Source organism: Triticum aestivum, chromosome 3A (genome assembly GCF_018294505.1).
Source record: "Triticum aestivum cultivar Chinese Spring chromosome 3A, IWGSC CS RefSeq v2.1, whole genome shotgun sequence".
In the NCBI taxonomy this organism is placed as follows: domain Eukaryota; kingdom Viridiplantae; phylum Streptophyta; class Magnoliopsida; order Poales; family Poaceae; genus Triticum; species Triticum aestivum.
In genome coordinates, this window is record NC_057800.1 from 572,342,623 (window position 1) to 572,355,144 (window position 12,522).

Consider the following 12,522-nt stretch of genomic DNA (forward strand, 5'->3'; position numbering starts at 1 on the left):
TGACCCAATATAATCATATTGTACATTGATGTATCAATTACGACAAAACAGCAACCAACAATTCAACTTGGAGCTTTTACACCGCTCATAGGATGGCAATTGAACAATACGAGCCAAACCAAATAGCACTTCTACATGGTGTACATAGGTTTTCAACCATTTCTAATCAGCTGAATACAACTGTGCACATACATCTTTGTCAAACGTGTATCTATTTTCTGACAAAAACACTATGAATGTTTTCAGAACATGACAGCAGCTGCGAGCCAGATGCAGAGCTTTTTACTATACAATTGTGCCACCGTGGCCTTCCTTATTCGAGGAAGTTGATCATACCTCGCAGCAGGCCGGTGTGCATCATGGAAAATATTCCAGACCTACCGTGATATGTACAGCTGAAGTACTGACTAAAAGGGAGTACAAACAAATCGCATGGGCGCACAGTTAAATATGAGTACTCAGCAGTTCTCATCCCTCACGTAGTCCGGAGGCAGCGATGCACACCTTTCATTCATGTGAGCGTACGGTTCCATGGTGTTGTATCCTGGCAGTTCCATTCGATACCTGCCCTTGATTTGGCAAAACGGGAGCTTCACAGTGTCGTCTTTGTTGCACCACGACGGAAGCCGTGTCATGTTGGCTTCAAAGAAGTTCAGGATGTAAGCATCTTTTATCTGCATGGCAATATGGAATTCACAGGTCATGTGTTTATAAGTGAAAGATTGTAAAGTCATCCAAATCATTAGGTATTTGCCAGAATAGGCAATGCTGATAGGCCAGCATTTCACTCAATCAGTTACTGAGATAACCCACCCTCTTTTTTACTGGACCGGTTTACCTAATACCACCACCTATAAGCTCATAAAGGCTCAAACTTAAGATAAGATTTCAGGATCACTCACCGTGAACTCCGTGACTTCTATAGAGCTGGAAATTGGTTCAAAGAGTCCAGCCTCCTTGTACATCATGAGGACGTAGGCCACACAAGATGCTGATTGGCCATCAGTATAGACCCAATTATCTTTCTCAGGAATTGTTAGCAATTTGTCAAATGTCATCCCACGTTTCTCTGATTCCACTATGATTTCAGGTAGATCAAGACCCTGAAATAAGTGGCACCGTTACAAAGACTACTTAAAAAAGAAGATTGCCATTTAGCATGAGAGAACTGTAAAGAACAATGATTTTTTTGTGCGCGTAAACAAGGTACGGATCTAAAGGTGAAACTAATATTGTGTCAAAACAAGTTAAGCACCTTCAAGGTCAAATTGTATAGTCAACAAAATCAGTTTTAAGCTCCAGTATCTCAAGTATAGGTCCTCGGTATATAATATTTCTTGAACAGCCCTCAGTATGGTACCACGGAATATATAATCCTAGAGAAAACCATTTAGCACACAGATCCTTTTATATACCCCTTTGTTCACACAGTAGGTTACAACGTGTGGTTGATAAAATGAAACTAGTACAGGTATCTCTTATAAAGAGCTGAGAATGTAAATCAATCAGCATTCAATTTTCAACAGGGTTCCATTTCAGAGCCCAACCTGCATTTAAGAGCATTTCAGAAATTTGTACGTCATTCAATCTTGATACTTCACTTTTTATATGACATGGGGCTGCCAAGCCTATTTAAAAAAAAGGTACTCCAATAGAGTGTATGTTAAGTTTTCCAGTAGGCTGTAGGAGAATAAACCAAGTTTGCTCTCTAGTTTCACCTCGGACTTTGTGCATGGGTTGTTGGTTCATGGTATATGCAAGTTACTCTCTCTACTCTTTTATTCTGTCACATCATCACATAGCCAACATGGCAAATTATATCGATGATGACATCATCAGTATTGGAGATGCCCAAAATAGATGATAGTATTCAGGTTTATAGGTCCGGAGTAAATGCCACGGTATCAAAGGTTACTACATTTACATTGTCCATTCCAGCAGGATTGTGGTCACACAAGAGCTTATTGTCACAAACTAATGAATCAGCTAGATGAATTGAACTACCAAAACTGGGGCCAGGTACTACCTAGACAATTAAAAAAATCATCGGGTGCTGAAGAACAGGCATCAAGTAACCAAACCAAGAACGAACTGTAACAAAAACAGAGCACAGCTATTGGAAGTCAATGACAAATTAAAACAAACCTTAGTTCCCAGCCGCTTGTTAAGGGCTTCTGTCCACATGCTAGCCGCGTAGTCTGGTTGAAGCTTGTTCCACACAGTCATAACAGATGCAACCTAAGTCAATCATTAGATTTAGGTTACTACATCAGGAAATAAATCCTGCGAAAGTGCATAGTCCAATCTCATCGGTAATGCTTAAACTGCGATGATATCTGATACTACAATTTATAAATATGAGAACATTTTGTCTAAGAATTGTGCTATAAGGTTAAATATTAATGTTTAATCTGTGTCATAAACCGTATGCACCATCTAAGCTATGAGCCTCTGAAAACATAAGCCGATGATACACATATGAACTAATAAAATAAACATTAGCAAAATGCTCTTGGAAAACGTATACATAAATCATACCACGTGAGCATCCAATGGTGGTGGATAGTTGTTACTTATAGTATCGATCCAACTGAAAATCATATTATGATACCCATAAGGCTTCCCATTCATTTTTTTCGCATAAATCCAAGCTGCTGTCTCATTAAATTTTGCTCGTAAATCTTGACGTAATGGAAGCAATGCAATCTGAGGATTCGAATCATCCTTTGTCGTTTCAAACTCCCACCATTCTTCCCATGGCAAGACAGCAATAATATCTTCTCCCTGCACAACTCTGTTTGTTAGCTTAATTTGCAAGACTGAAACTGATATAACGCATGTGGCAAGAAATACCCTGCAGTAATAATTTGTAATTCAAGCAGAACAACATCTAAATATGATCAGCACTTGGTAGTAACATTTCCTTTATTTGTCTTCCATACAAACGTTGGAAACATTACAGGTAAAAAACAAAGATTGAAGACAGTTTGCAGATATAACTATACCTATAGCCAGTAACAGCAACAAGAACATTATTTTCTGGTGAAATATGCACATTCTACAGAATGCTTTTAAAGTGTGCCCCTCTTAATATGGCTGAAATAACTAATACAGATATACCATGCAGTGCAAATTCACTATCTATATTGTCAAATTATTCAATAAAATAACTGATAATTTGCAAGCATATAGCAGTTCTTCACTTCTCATCCTTCTAGGCAAAAAGGAAAGGAATTAATTCATTTAGATCAAACTATGGGATCTTACTCAGTAAGACTGCTGTAACTAGTTAATCGAAATAACAGACAGCTAGTATCTACAAGTGTCATTTTATCATGGCTATCACATAGGGCAATAGTTAAAATGTTGGATCTTTACTATTTTTCAGTTCTGATACAGTAATGATCTTGTACAGGTACCTCCTCATTTTCATGACCAGATTCTCCAACCCACAGCTTTCCTTCAGAGTCCCTCAGGCAAACTGCAGTATGGCCTGCATAAGCTCCGGTAACCCACTTCTCAAGGGTTTCAAAACCACCCCAGCGTCCACGGATTTTTGATAAAACCAAAAAATCTCCAGATTGGATGTCATCCGGATTTAATTCTGAAACCCATGGTTTTGGCCGTTCCTCAAAGGTCGCACCCATATGCTTTTTGAGAAATGCAAGGTTTGCATTCTCACCCCATCCAGTATTTGTGAAAAGAGGGAAAACATCCCAGAGTGCTCTGAGTGTCCCGATTGTTCCTGACGGCATGAGGAAGATGGACACTCCATTATGTTTCACCTATTTTAAGATAACAAAACAGCGCAATTGTATCAACAATGTTAAATATCAGTTGTAAACAGAAGAAGCATCAGTTACTACAAAATACTTACATAGTCATATTCCGCCTTGCTTTCCCATTCTTTGATTTCAAGGGTATGCTCACGGCCTAGAAAGTAGTAATCCCATGTAACACGGTATGGAGTTGCAAACACATACAGATCCATGCAAGTCCAGCTATGTGCTTTCGTTGTCTACAGAGAGGAAAGGTTAGTTTCAAAATGGGTAGCAAGACAAGGAAGATGTTTGTATAAAGGAGGGAAAAGAAAAGTACTATTTTAACTTGTACTCAGGGTAGTATTTAGCTTTCTAATCTAAAATCGTAAAAAGTTGAGCAATAGGCTTCAATTGTGCAACCCACGACCTTTATAAACAAATGAATACTGCCTTTAATCTAATAAAAACAAGACAACAAACATCATATGGAAGATAATTCTGGCTTCTGAAAGTCAGAACACACATGGATTACATGAATACCCAATATAAGTCTCAAGATGCAAGTCGGATTTCCCCCATCCATCCTTACGGCATAAAATTGATGGGAACACATGATATCTTGCTCTTGCATGCATTGTACTATGGATAGTATTTAACAATCAAGCAATAGGTTGGAACATCATACTGCCTTTCAATAGTAAGTAGCAAAATAGTTTGCTCTCAGTGTTGTTAGGATTGGAAAATAGTATGCTCTCTGTGTCGTTAGGAACAGCCTTTGGAACAGTCGTTAAGGGAGAGCCAGTTAATCAGGATAAAAAGTTTGAACCACTCTTCTAGTGGACCCCAGTTGCTGTCAGCATGTAAATTAAGAATCTATTTGAAAAAAGAAAATATCAACCTTAAGCATCCATGTGGACCTTACTGATTAAAAATCCCCATTTATGACTGCTTCGAGTTCTCATCGCTGAGAATTGCAATTCCCTATAGTGCAATTATAGCTTTCCAATCTGAATGATGACATGATGCTAACAGCCATGAAACATGATAGAGCAGTGCATGTACTTTGCGGTGATTATAATTATTTTTTTAGCCCAATCCGTATAAGGACTAGTTATGTTCCCCACAATTATAAACTAACAGGAACCAAGTTTTGATCACGCAAGGGGACACAGCTAAGAAGTGTACTAAAAAAAGCAACAGCTACCATAATTGAGCTATAATGAAATCAACCCATTTACCAAACCTACAGGCCACTGCTCAAAACTACGAATCCCTGTGTTCGATATGGCGATACTGGAAATACCAAAATCGTGTCAAGATCGTTCCTGCAGTCACGGATAACAAATCAAACCAACTGACGAGTTCCCCATTACCTCACTAGGAGAGAAAGTAGTTCTACCATCCACCCGACCGAACCCAAAAGCGAGTATAATAATAAGCAGCGCGAGGTGGGTCTCGCACCGGCGTTCACCTCGAGATGGACCGTGCCGCCCCCGAGGCCCCCGTCGGTCCCGTTGGCGTCGCGGAACTCCATCCACGCCCGGTTCTCGTAGAAGCAGGCCCCCTTCCATTCCGCGGCGCGCGCGCCGTCGCCCCCCGGCACGCGCGCGGCGCCGACGAAGGCCGGCAGGAGGTCGGCAGGGCCCCGCAGCGCGAGGCGGCGGAGGAGCGGCCTGGCCACTGGCCACGGCAGGAGCGGGAGGAGGTCGCCGGGGAGGAAGAGCGGCCCCTTGAGCAGCAGCTGCGGGAGCGGGCCGCGCGAGGCGGCGAACAGCAGGGCGGCGACGAGGAGGGGGAGGAGGAGGAGCCTGAGCCTGGTGGCTCCCATGGCGGGGGCCTAGGGTTCGGCCGCCGCCGCGCCAAGGAATTCAGATGCGGGGGGGATTGTGGCTTGAAACAAAGGGGGGAGGAAATTTTGCAAGGTTTGCTTGTTGGTGGCGGCTCCTCGCTCGCTTGTTGCTTCCGTATCGAGTTGACCGCCGTGCTGCGTTGCGTGCGCCTTGCTCGAGGTAACAAACAACAACGACGACGGTTCGAGGCTTGCGATGCTGTTTTGCTCCATTTTCCAATTGGTTCAGAGTTTCGTAGATACCAAGCCAGCGAGAATCGTTCACGAGGCGGGTCAAAAATGGTTAGCGCGTATTTCTGGCATATTCCAAGGATATACACTGCTAGTACTGTCTTGTTTGCACAAAAAAAGTGGAGTGGTAGTACAAAATTGCGACGTGTCATCGTCATGAACTCGCTGAGTTGGACACGGCAGTTGAGGATGCAGTTAAGTGGCGCGCGTGTCACTCTCGCAGCCACGACGCATTTTCATTTCTATCCGCAATCACATGGGAGGATAAATAAAAGAAGTAAAATCCCGTCTCCCGATCTTGATTCATCAGAATCAGAAATAAAACAAAAAACCTATCCGGAAGTTAAAAAAATGAGGAAACGCCTATCCCGAAGTAAGCTCTGCGGCAGTTCGTGGTGACCGCGCTCTGCGGCGGACTTTGTGGGAAGCACCGTGCCGTACCTTGAGGTGGACCGTGCCGCCGCCGTACTTGGAGCCGGAGTCGTTGTGGAAGACCAGCCAGGCCTCGTTCTCGTAGAAGCAGGCGCCCTTCCAGCCCACGGGCGCGGTGCCCGCCTGCGCCGGCCCCGCCGTCGCCGCGCCCACGAACACCGGGAAGATGTCCGACGCGCCGTGGAGCGCGCGGAGGGCCGCCATGGCCACGCGCCGCGGCAGGAGGGGCAGGACGTCCGCGGGGCTGAACGGCAGGGCGGTGGTCAGGATGCCGCCGCTGCCCGCGCCCCACGGGGCGCCGCCGTCGTCTGCGCCGGAGGAACGGAGGAGCAGCACGGCTGCGAGCGTGGCTGCTGAAAGCAGCAGTAGAGACACGGCGGCGAGCTTGGAGACTGCCATGGTGGTCTGCGGTTGGGGGAGATTTTGATCTGGGAGCTTTTTTTATATGCGAGGAGGCTGGTGGTGTCGGAAACGCACTTGCGTGTCAAAAATGGCCAGCCAGCACGGTGAAGACAGCAGAGGTGTTTGGTACGCAAATGTTTTTTGTTGTACCGTGTGGCTCTGGGCCCTGGAGTTGTTTCACCGTCCAATAGACAAGCTTGCACTTAATGATACTCCTTGATTACTCTAGTTGTGTGGGGAAGATGTCAATTTAACCGTAAACACACTTGCAAAACGTCTGCTTGCAAAGAAAGTCTTTTTTAGAGGTTTTGCGGAGTTGAGAAAAAAAATTGAGCCATGAGATTTTTTCTTTTCTTTTTGCGGAAAAAAGGGCGAGGCCATATATTAAGTATCACAAGTCCTTAGAATGCACACTTAGAGAAAAAAATACATCCAAATTCTTAGAGGTGCCAAAATCTTCTTCCTCCTGCATTAGAGGCGCCCACTGTGAGATCGATTTTTTGTTGGGCCTCGGCCTCAGCGGAGCATATATGTTCAAACCTCTTATAGAAGCAGCTTCACAGCTACTTCTTGCGAATCAATCTGTAGTTAAATGGTTAGAGAGACTGTGGTATTCTCAGCCCACCAGGGTTTCAAATCCTGGTGCTCGCATTTATTTCTGAATTTATTTCAGGATTTCTGACGATACGCATTCAGTGGGAGGAGACGTTCCCGTCGACGATGAGGTGCATACGGTGACTTCGTAAATCTCAAAATGATATGCCGACTCAGTCTTTCGAAGGTGCTCATAGGGAAGGGTGTGCGTGTGTACGTTCATAGGGGTGAGTGTATGCAGGTGTATATAAGCGCTTGTGTCTGTACTGATGTTCAAAAAAGCTACTTCTCTTGCGAATTTATTTGGTCCCTTAGTATATGTATTACAAACGTTATATGTATTACAATGATTTTAAAAAACACTTCTCTTTGTAATTCACAGCTACCTCCTTTCTCTGAAATTATTTGGTCCCTTGGTATTTTGGGTCAAATTTTGACCTTGGATTTAACTAGCAAAATATAATCGTATACCACAAAAGAGGATCACTGCAAATTTCTTTCGAATACTAATCTAATGATATAATTTCCATGAAATATAAATTACATTTTAGTATTTAAATCTATGCTCAAAATTTAAAACAAAATACGAGGAGTAATAAAGGGAATGGAGGAAGTACCACCTTAACCCCGAAGAATAATTTGACACAATGCTTAATTTCTGCCTTAGTGAAACTCAATTCAACACTAAAAATATATGGGAAAGCTAGGGAAACATGGTACGCAACAAAATTTATGCTACACGATCACACCAGAAACACTATGAAGACTGTGGTAACGATCAAACTCACCGACGAGCAGAGTGGTGGAAGCAGTGAAGAGTCGGTGTGTAACATCCCAATTTTCAATTTGGATGTTATACATAGGTCATCATATGCATATCATATTTTATTTGCATATTTGGTTGGGATCCTAGAAATCTTAAGCAACTTAAGGACCCAAGGAGAGAGTTGGGGATTTCATAAATCTTCATATTTGAATTTTCTCAAATTTGAAAAGGGGATCAATTTAATTTTTATATTTTCCTCTAAAATTATTTCCGATATTACAAATAAAAAGAGAGAAGATAATATGACTTCTTCAAAAGAAAGGAATATTGGAGAAGAAAATTTCAAATCAAATTAAAATTTTATTTGGCTTTATTGCTATTTTATTTGAATTTAGAAAAACTATGCATTTTTGAAAATTGTATTTTTAGGCCAAAAAAAGTTCACTTTGTTCTAGATAATAGGTTTAGGCGGCGAAAATTGTTTCTGGTATTTTTAGATTTTTTATTAGGATTTTTCTTCGGGCAAAATTTTATTTAAAAAAATCTTCTTCCAGCCCGACTGAGCCAAAGGCCCAGCCGAGCAGGCCGGCCCGCCTGCGCGCCGCCGCCGGAGCTCGAGTTCGAGACGGACTCTGCCCCGGTGCCCCCTTCCGCAAGGCAGCTGCCCCCCCCCCCCGGCCCTTTACAAGCGTCAGACCCCGCCCCCTCTCCCTCACCTCACCCCGCACCGTCCCTGTAGGATCGAAAGTATGTCTAGAGGGGGTGATTAGACTACTTGACCAAATAAAAATCTAGCATTTTCCCAATTTTAGTTCTTGGTAGATTTTAGCAACTTTGCACAAGTCAAGCAATCAACCTACACATGCAATTCTAAGAGGATAGCAGCGGAAATTAAAATAATTGCATATGAAGATAAAGGGAGGAGTTTGAGGGAGCAAACGCAATGTAGACACGGAGATTTTTGGTGTGGCTCCGATAGGTGGTGCTATCGTACATCCACGTTGATAGAGACTTCAACCCACGAAGGGTAACGGTTGCGCGAGCGGAGGGCTCCACCCATGAAGGGTCCACGAAGAAGCAACCTTGTCTATCCCACCATGGTCGTCGCCCACAAAGGACTTGCCTCACTCGGGTAGATCTTCATAAAGTAGGCGATCTCCTTGCCCTTACAAACTCCTTGGTTCAACTCCACAATCTTGACGGGGGCTCCCAAGTGACACCTAGCCAATCTAGGAGACACCACTCTCCAAAAGGTAACAAATGGTGTGTTGGTGATGAAATCCTTGCTCTTGTGCTTCAAATGATAGTATCCCCAACACTCAACTCTCTCACATAGGATTTGGATTTGGTAGAAAGAAGATTTGAGTGGAAAGCAACTTGGGGAAGGCTAGAGATCAAGATTTTATGTGGTTGGAATGGAATATCTTGACCTCAACACAAGTGTAGGTGGTTCTCTCTCAGAAAATGTATGTTGGAAGTGTAGGCATGTTCTGATGGCTCTCTTCACGAATAAAGAGTGGGTGGATGGGTATATATAGCCTCCACATAAAATCTAACCATTACACACAATTTACCAAACTCGGTGGGACCGAATCATGAAACTCGATCGGACCGATTTAGTTCAAAATGTGAACGTTAAGATTTTCGGTGGGACCGACACGTCAACTCGGTGGGACCAATTTCTTTAGGTTTAGGGCATAACGTAATCTTGGTGAGACCGATTTTGGTAATAGACTAACCAGAGAGTTGGTCAGGCAATCTCGGTGGGACTGATTCGCTCTTTCGGTAGGACTGAAACGTTACGAAAGAAACAGAGGGTTTGCATTGCAATCTCGGTGGGACCGATCGCTCATCTCGGTTTCACCGGAACGTTACAAAGGGAAACAAAGAGATTACAATCCCATTTCGGTGAGACCGAGATCCCTATCGGTGAGACCGAAAAGACTAGGATTTCTGGCAGTGGCTATGTCAAGAGAACTCGATGGCGCCGGATAGAGAATTTCGGTAGGACCGAGTTTGACTTTTGGTTTGGGACATATGTGGATATGAGAAAGTAGTTGAAGGCTTTGGAGCATATCACTAAGCATTTTGAGCAAGAAACTCATTAAGCAACACCTCACCCCCTCTTGATAGTATTGGCTTTTTCTATGGACTCAATGTGATCTTGGATCACTAAAATGATAAATGTAGAGTCTTGTACTTTGAGCTTGAGCCAATCCTTTTGTCCTTAGCGTTGTGAGGGGTCCACTTTCTAATCCATGACATGCCAATCATTGAGCTTTCCTGAAATATTTATCTTGAAATAGCATTAGCTCAATGAGCTATATGTTATTAGGAATTACCAAAACCACCCAGGGATAGTTGCACTTTCAATCTCCCCTTTTTGGTAATTGATGACAACATATAGATCAAAGCTTCGACAAATGATAATAAGATTGAAAAACATCATCGCTTTGAGAAGTATGTGATAAGCAAGAGTTCCCCCTAAATTTGTGCATTATTTAAAATTTGCTTTTGAATGCAAATGCGCAATCGATTAGGATCATGGGTTACTCTTCCATGTCACATACATCTTGGTGGAGCACTCAAAATGATAGAAATTAAAAGCATGCACTTATCACCAAGCAAGTGAATGATCATACAAGGATATAAGAGATAATATCATCCAACAAGCATTAAGGGTAGCATATGATCAAACACATGATCAAATAAGTATCTCACAAGAACATAAAGTATCTCACACAAGCACACAATAGAGAAGTTCAACCAAACCAAAAACAAGAGAGATAAAAAGCAACACTCTCTCTTGAAGCCTATGATCTACACATTTTTCTCCCCCTTTGACAACAAGTTACCAAAAAGTTCAAAAATGCATAGTGCTAAACGTCTCTCAGGCTTGATCTTAAGGATGTGGTGTAGAGATGACTCCAAGGACGAAAGCTTCTGTTAATGTAGCTGGGGTTGGTGGAGTGGTTGCTGGAGGTGGCACTGGAGCTGTAGCTGCTGGAGCTGATGTTGTAGCTCTAGTATCTGTGACTGGCACTGCAGCAGACCTCCATCTTTGAGGCACTCTAGCAAAAGCATCTGTAGTTGACTTGCCCTTCTTCTCCTCCACTTCCTCCTGAAGCTGCTCAACTGCTGACTGAATCTCAGTTGCTTTGACATCAAGATCATAGAATTTCTGCTCAACGATCCTCTCCAAGCTCTCCTGGTTTTGAGTCAAGGTGGCCAAGCCCTTCTCAATCCTCAAGGTGGGTTGGATCAGATATCCAAGCTGATCTTGCTTGGATTTCAAGAACACTTGAGATGCCTCTTCAACAGTTGGCATCCTTGCAGCTTTCTCTGCCCTTGCCTTCTCTCTCTTCTCATGTGCTTGCACAGATGTGGGGTCTTCCTCATTCATCACAATAGTGTTGTCTTCAAATTCAGGGTGTATGGCCAGGTGCTCCTTATCCAATAGATATTTGCATATGCCCATCTTGGAGTTGATGAGCTCCTGAATTTGTGGGGCATACCCACAGCTTCTCTTCTGATCAGCTGCTGTCCTTTTGATTGTCTCTACAATTAGACTAATGACTTTGAACTTTTGAGGTACATCAAACAAATGTAGCAAATTGATAGCATGTCCTCTGATCATCTTGTGATCACCTGACTTAGGTAGCAATGTGTGTCTTAGAATCTAGTTGATGGTAGGCAGACCAAACAACAAGAAGTGGACATATCCAAACTTATGAGTCTCTAAAGCATCATCTGGGATCTCTCTGTACATGTGTGCATAGTGTTGTGGTATTTCTTCTTCTCGGCATAAACATCCAAGTCATCTTCATGTTCCTCAGGGGCATTGATCAGCTTGGCCCATTCTTCTACTGTGGGTTGGTACCTAGTACCCTCAGACATCCATATAATCCTCCCATCTGGATAGAAATGGGTTGTAGAATAGAATTTCATGATCAGCTCATCATTCCACTTGGTGAGCTTCTGGGCAACAAATGTATCTACTCCACAAGCCTTCACTACAAAAAAAAGACACATCCGTGACATTTTGGGCCGAACAAAAAAAATTCTATCATACATATGACACTTCTATGATGATAATTGTGAAAAAACCCGGTATCATCATAGATGTGGTGGGCTCCTACTTCTATGACAAAAATCATGGCAGAAAATGGGCTTTTCGTCCTAGGCGGGCCGGAGACGCACCTGCATGACATTCTTTGGGCCGTTCATGACGGAAAAAACCGTGGTAGAAGCGAGGGGGAGGAAAATTTTGGGGAGTTCCCGGTTACGGTGGGAGGTCGGGGGCCGAGCGATGTGCGTTTCTCTCGTACACATACACGCGTGTGTGCAAGGCGTTGGCTCTAATTGAACCCGAGCAAGGCGTTGGGCTCTAACTGAACCCGAGCGATTGCACTGCAGGCTATGCGTTACTGAATCCGAGCGATCGATCGATGGATGTTAACTGAACCCGATCGAGCGATTCCTTCGCT

General features: G+C 43.3%; 1 protein-coding gene across 2 annotated transcripts; it reads right to left on the bottom strand.

The window, feature by feature from the left end:
- Positions 1 to 6,696, bottom strand: LOC123062289 (uncharacterized). Of its 2 annotated transcripts, none has more exons than XM_044485744.1 (7): positions 6,283 to 6,696; positions 3,878 to 4,018; positions 3,420 to 3,785; positions 2,539 to 2,784; positions 2,146 to 2,238; positions 903 to 1,103; positions 1 to 674 (listed from the first exon to the last, which is right to left on the bottom strand). In XM_044485744.1, the coding sequence occupies exons 1-7, from the start codon at positions 6,670 to 6,672 to the stop codon at positions 459 to 461; spliced, it is 1,653 nt and encodes a 550-aa protein (XP_044341679.1). In that variant the 5' UTR covers positions 6,673 to 6,696; the 3' UTR covers positions 1 to 458. The 2 variants fall into 2 exon arrangements, with proteins under 2 accessions (XP_044341679.1, XP_044341680.1); XM_044485745.1 differs by lacking the exon at positions 6,283 to 6,696 and adding an exon at positions 5,233 to 5,736.
- Between the last annotated feature and the right edge of the window lie 5,826 nt (positions 6,697 to 12,522).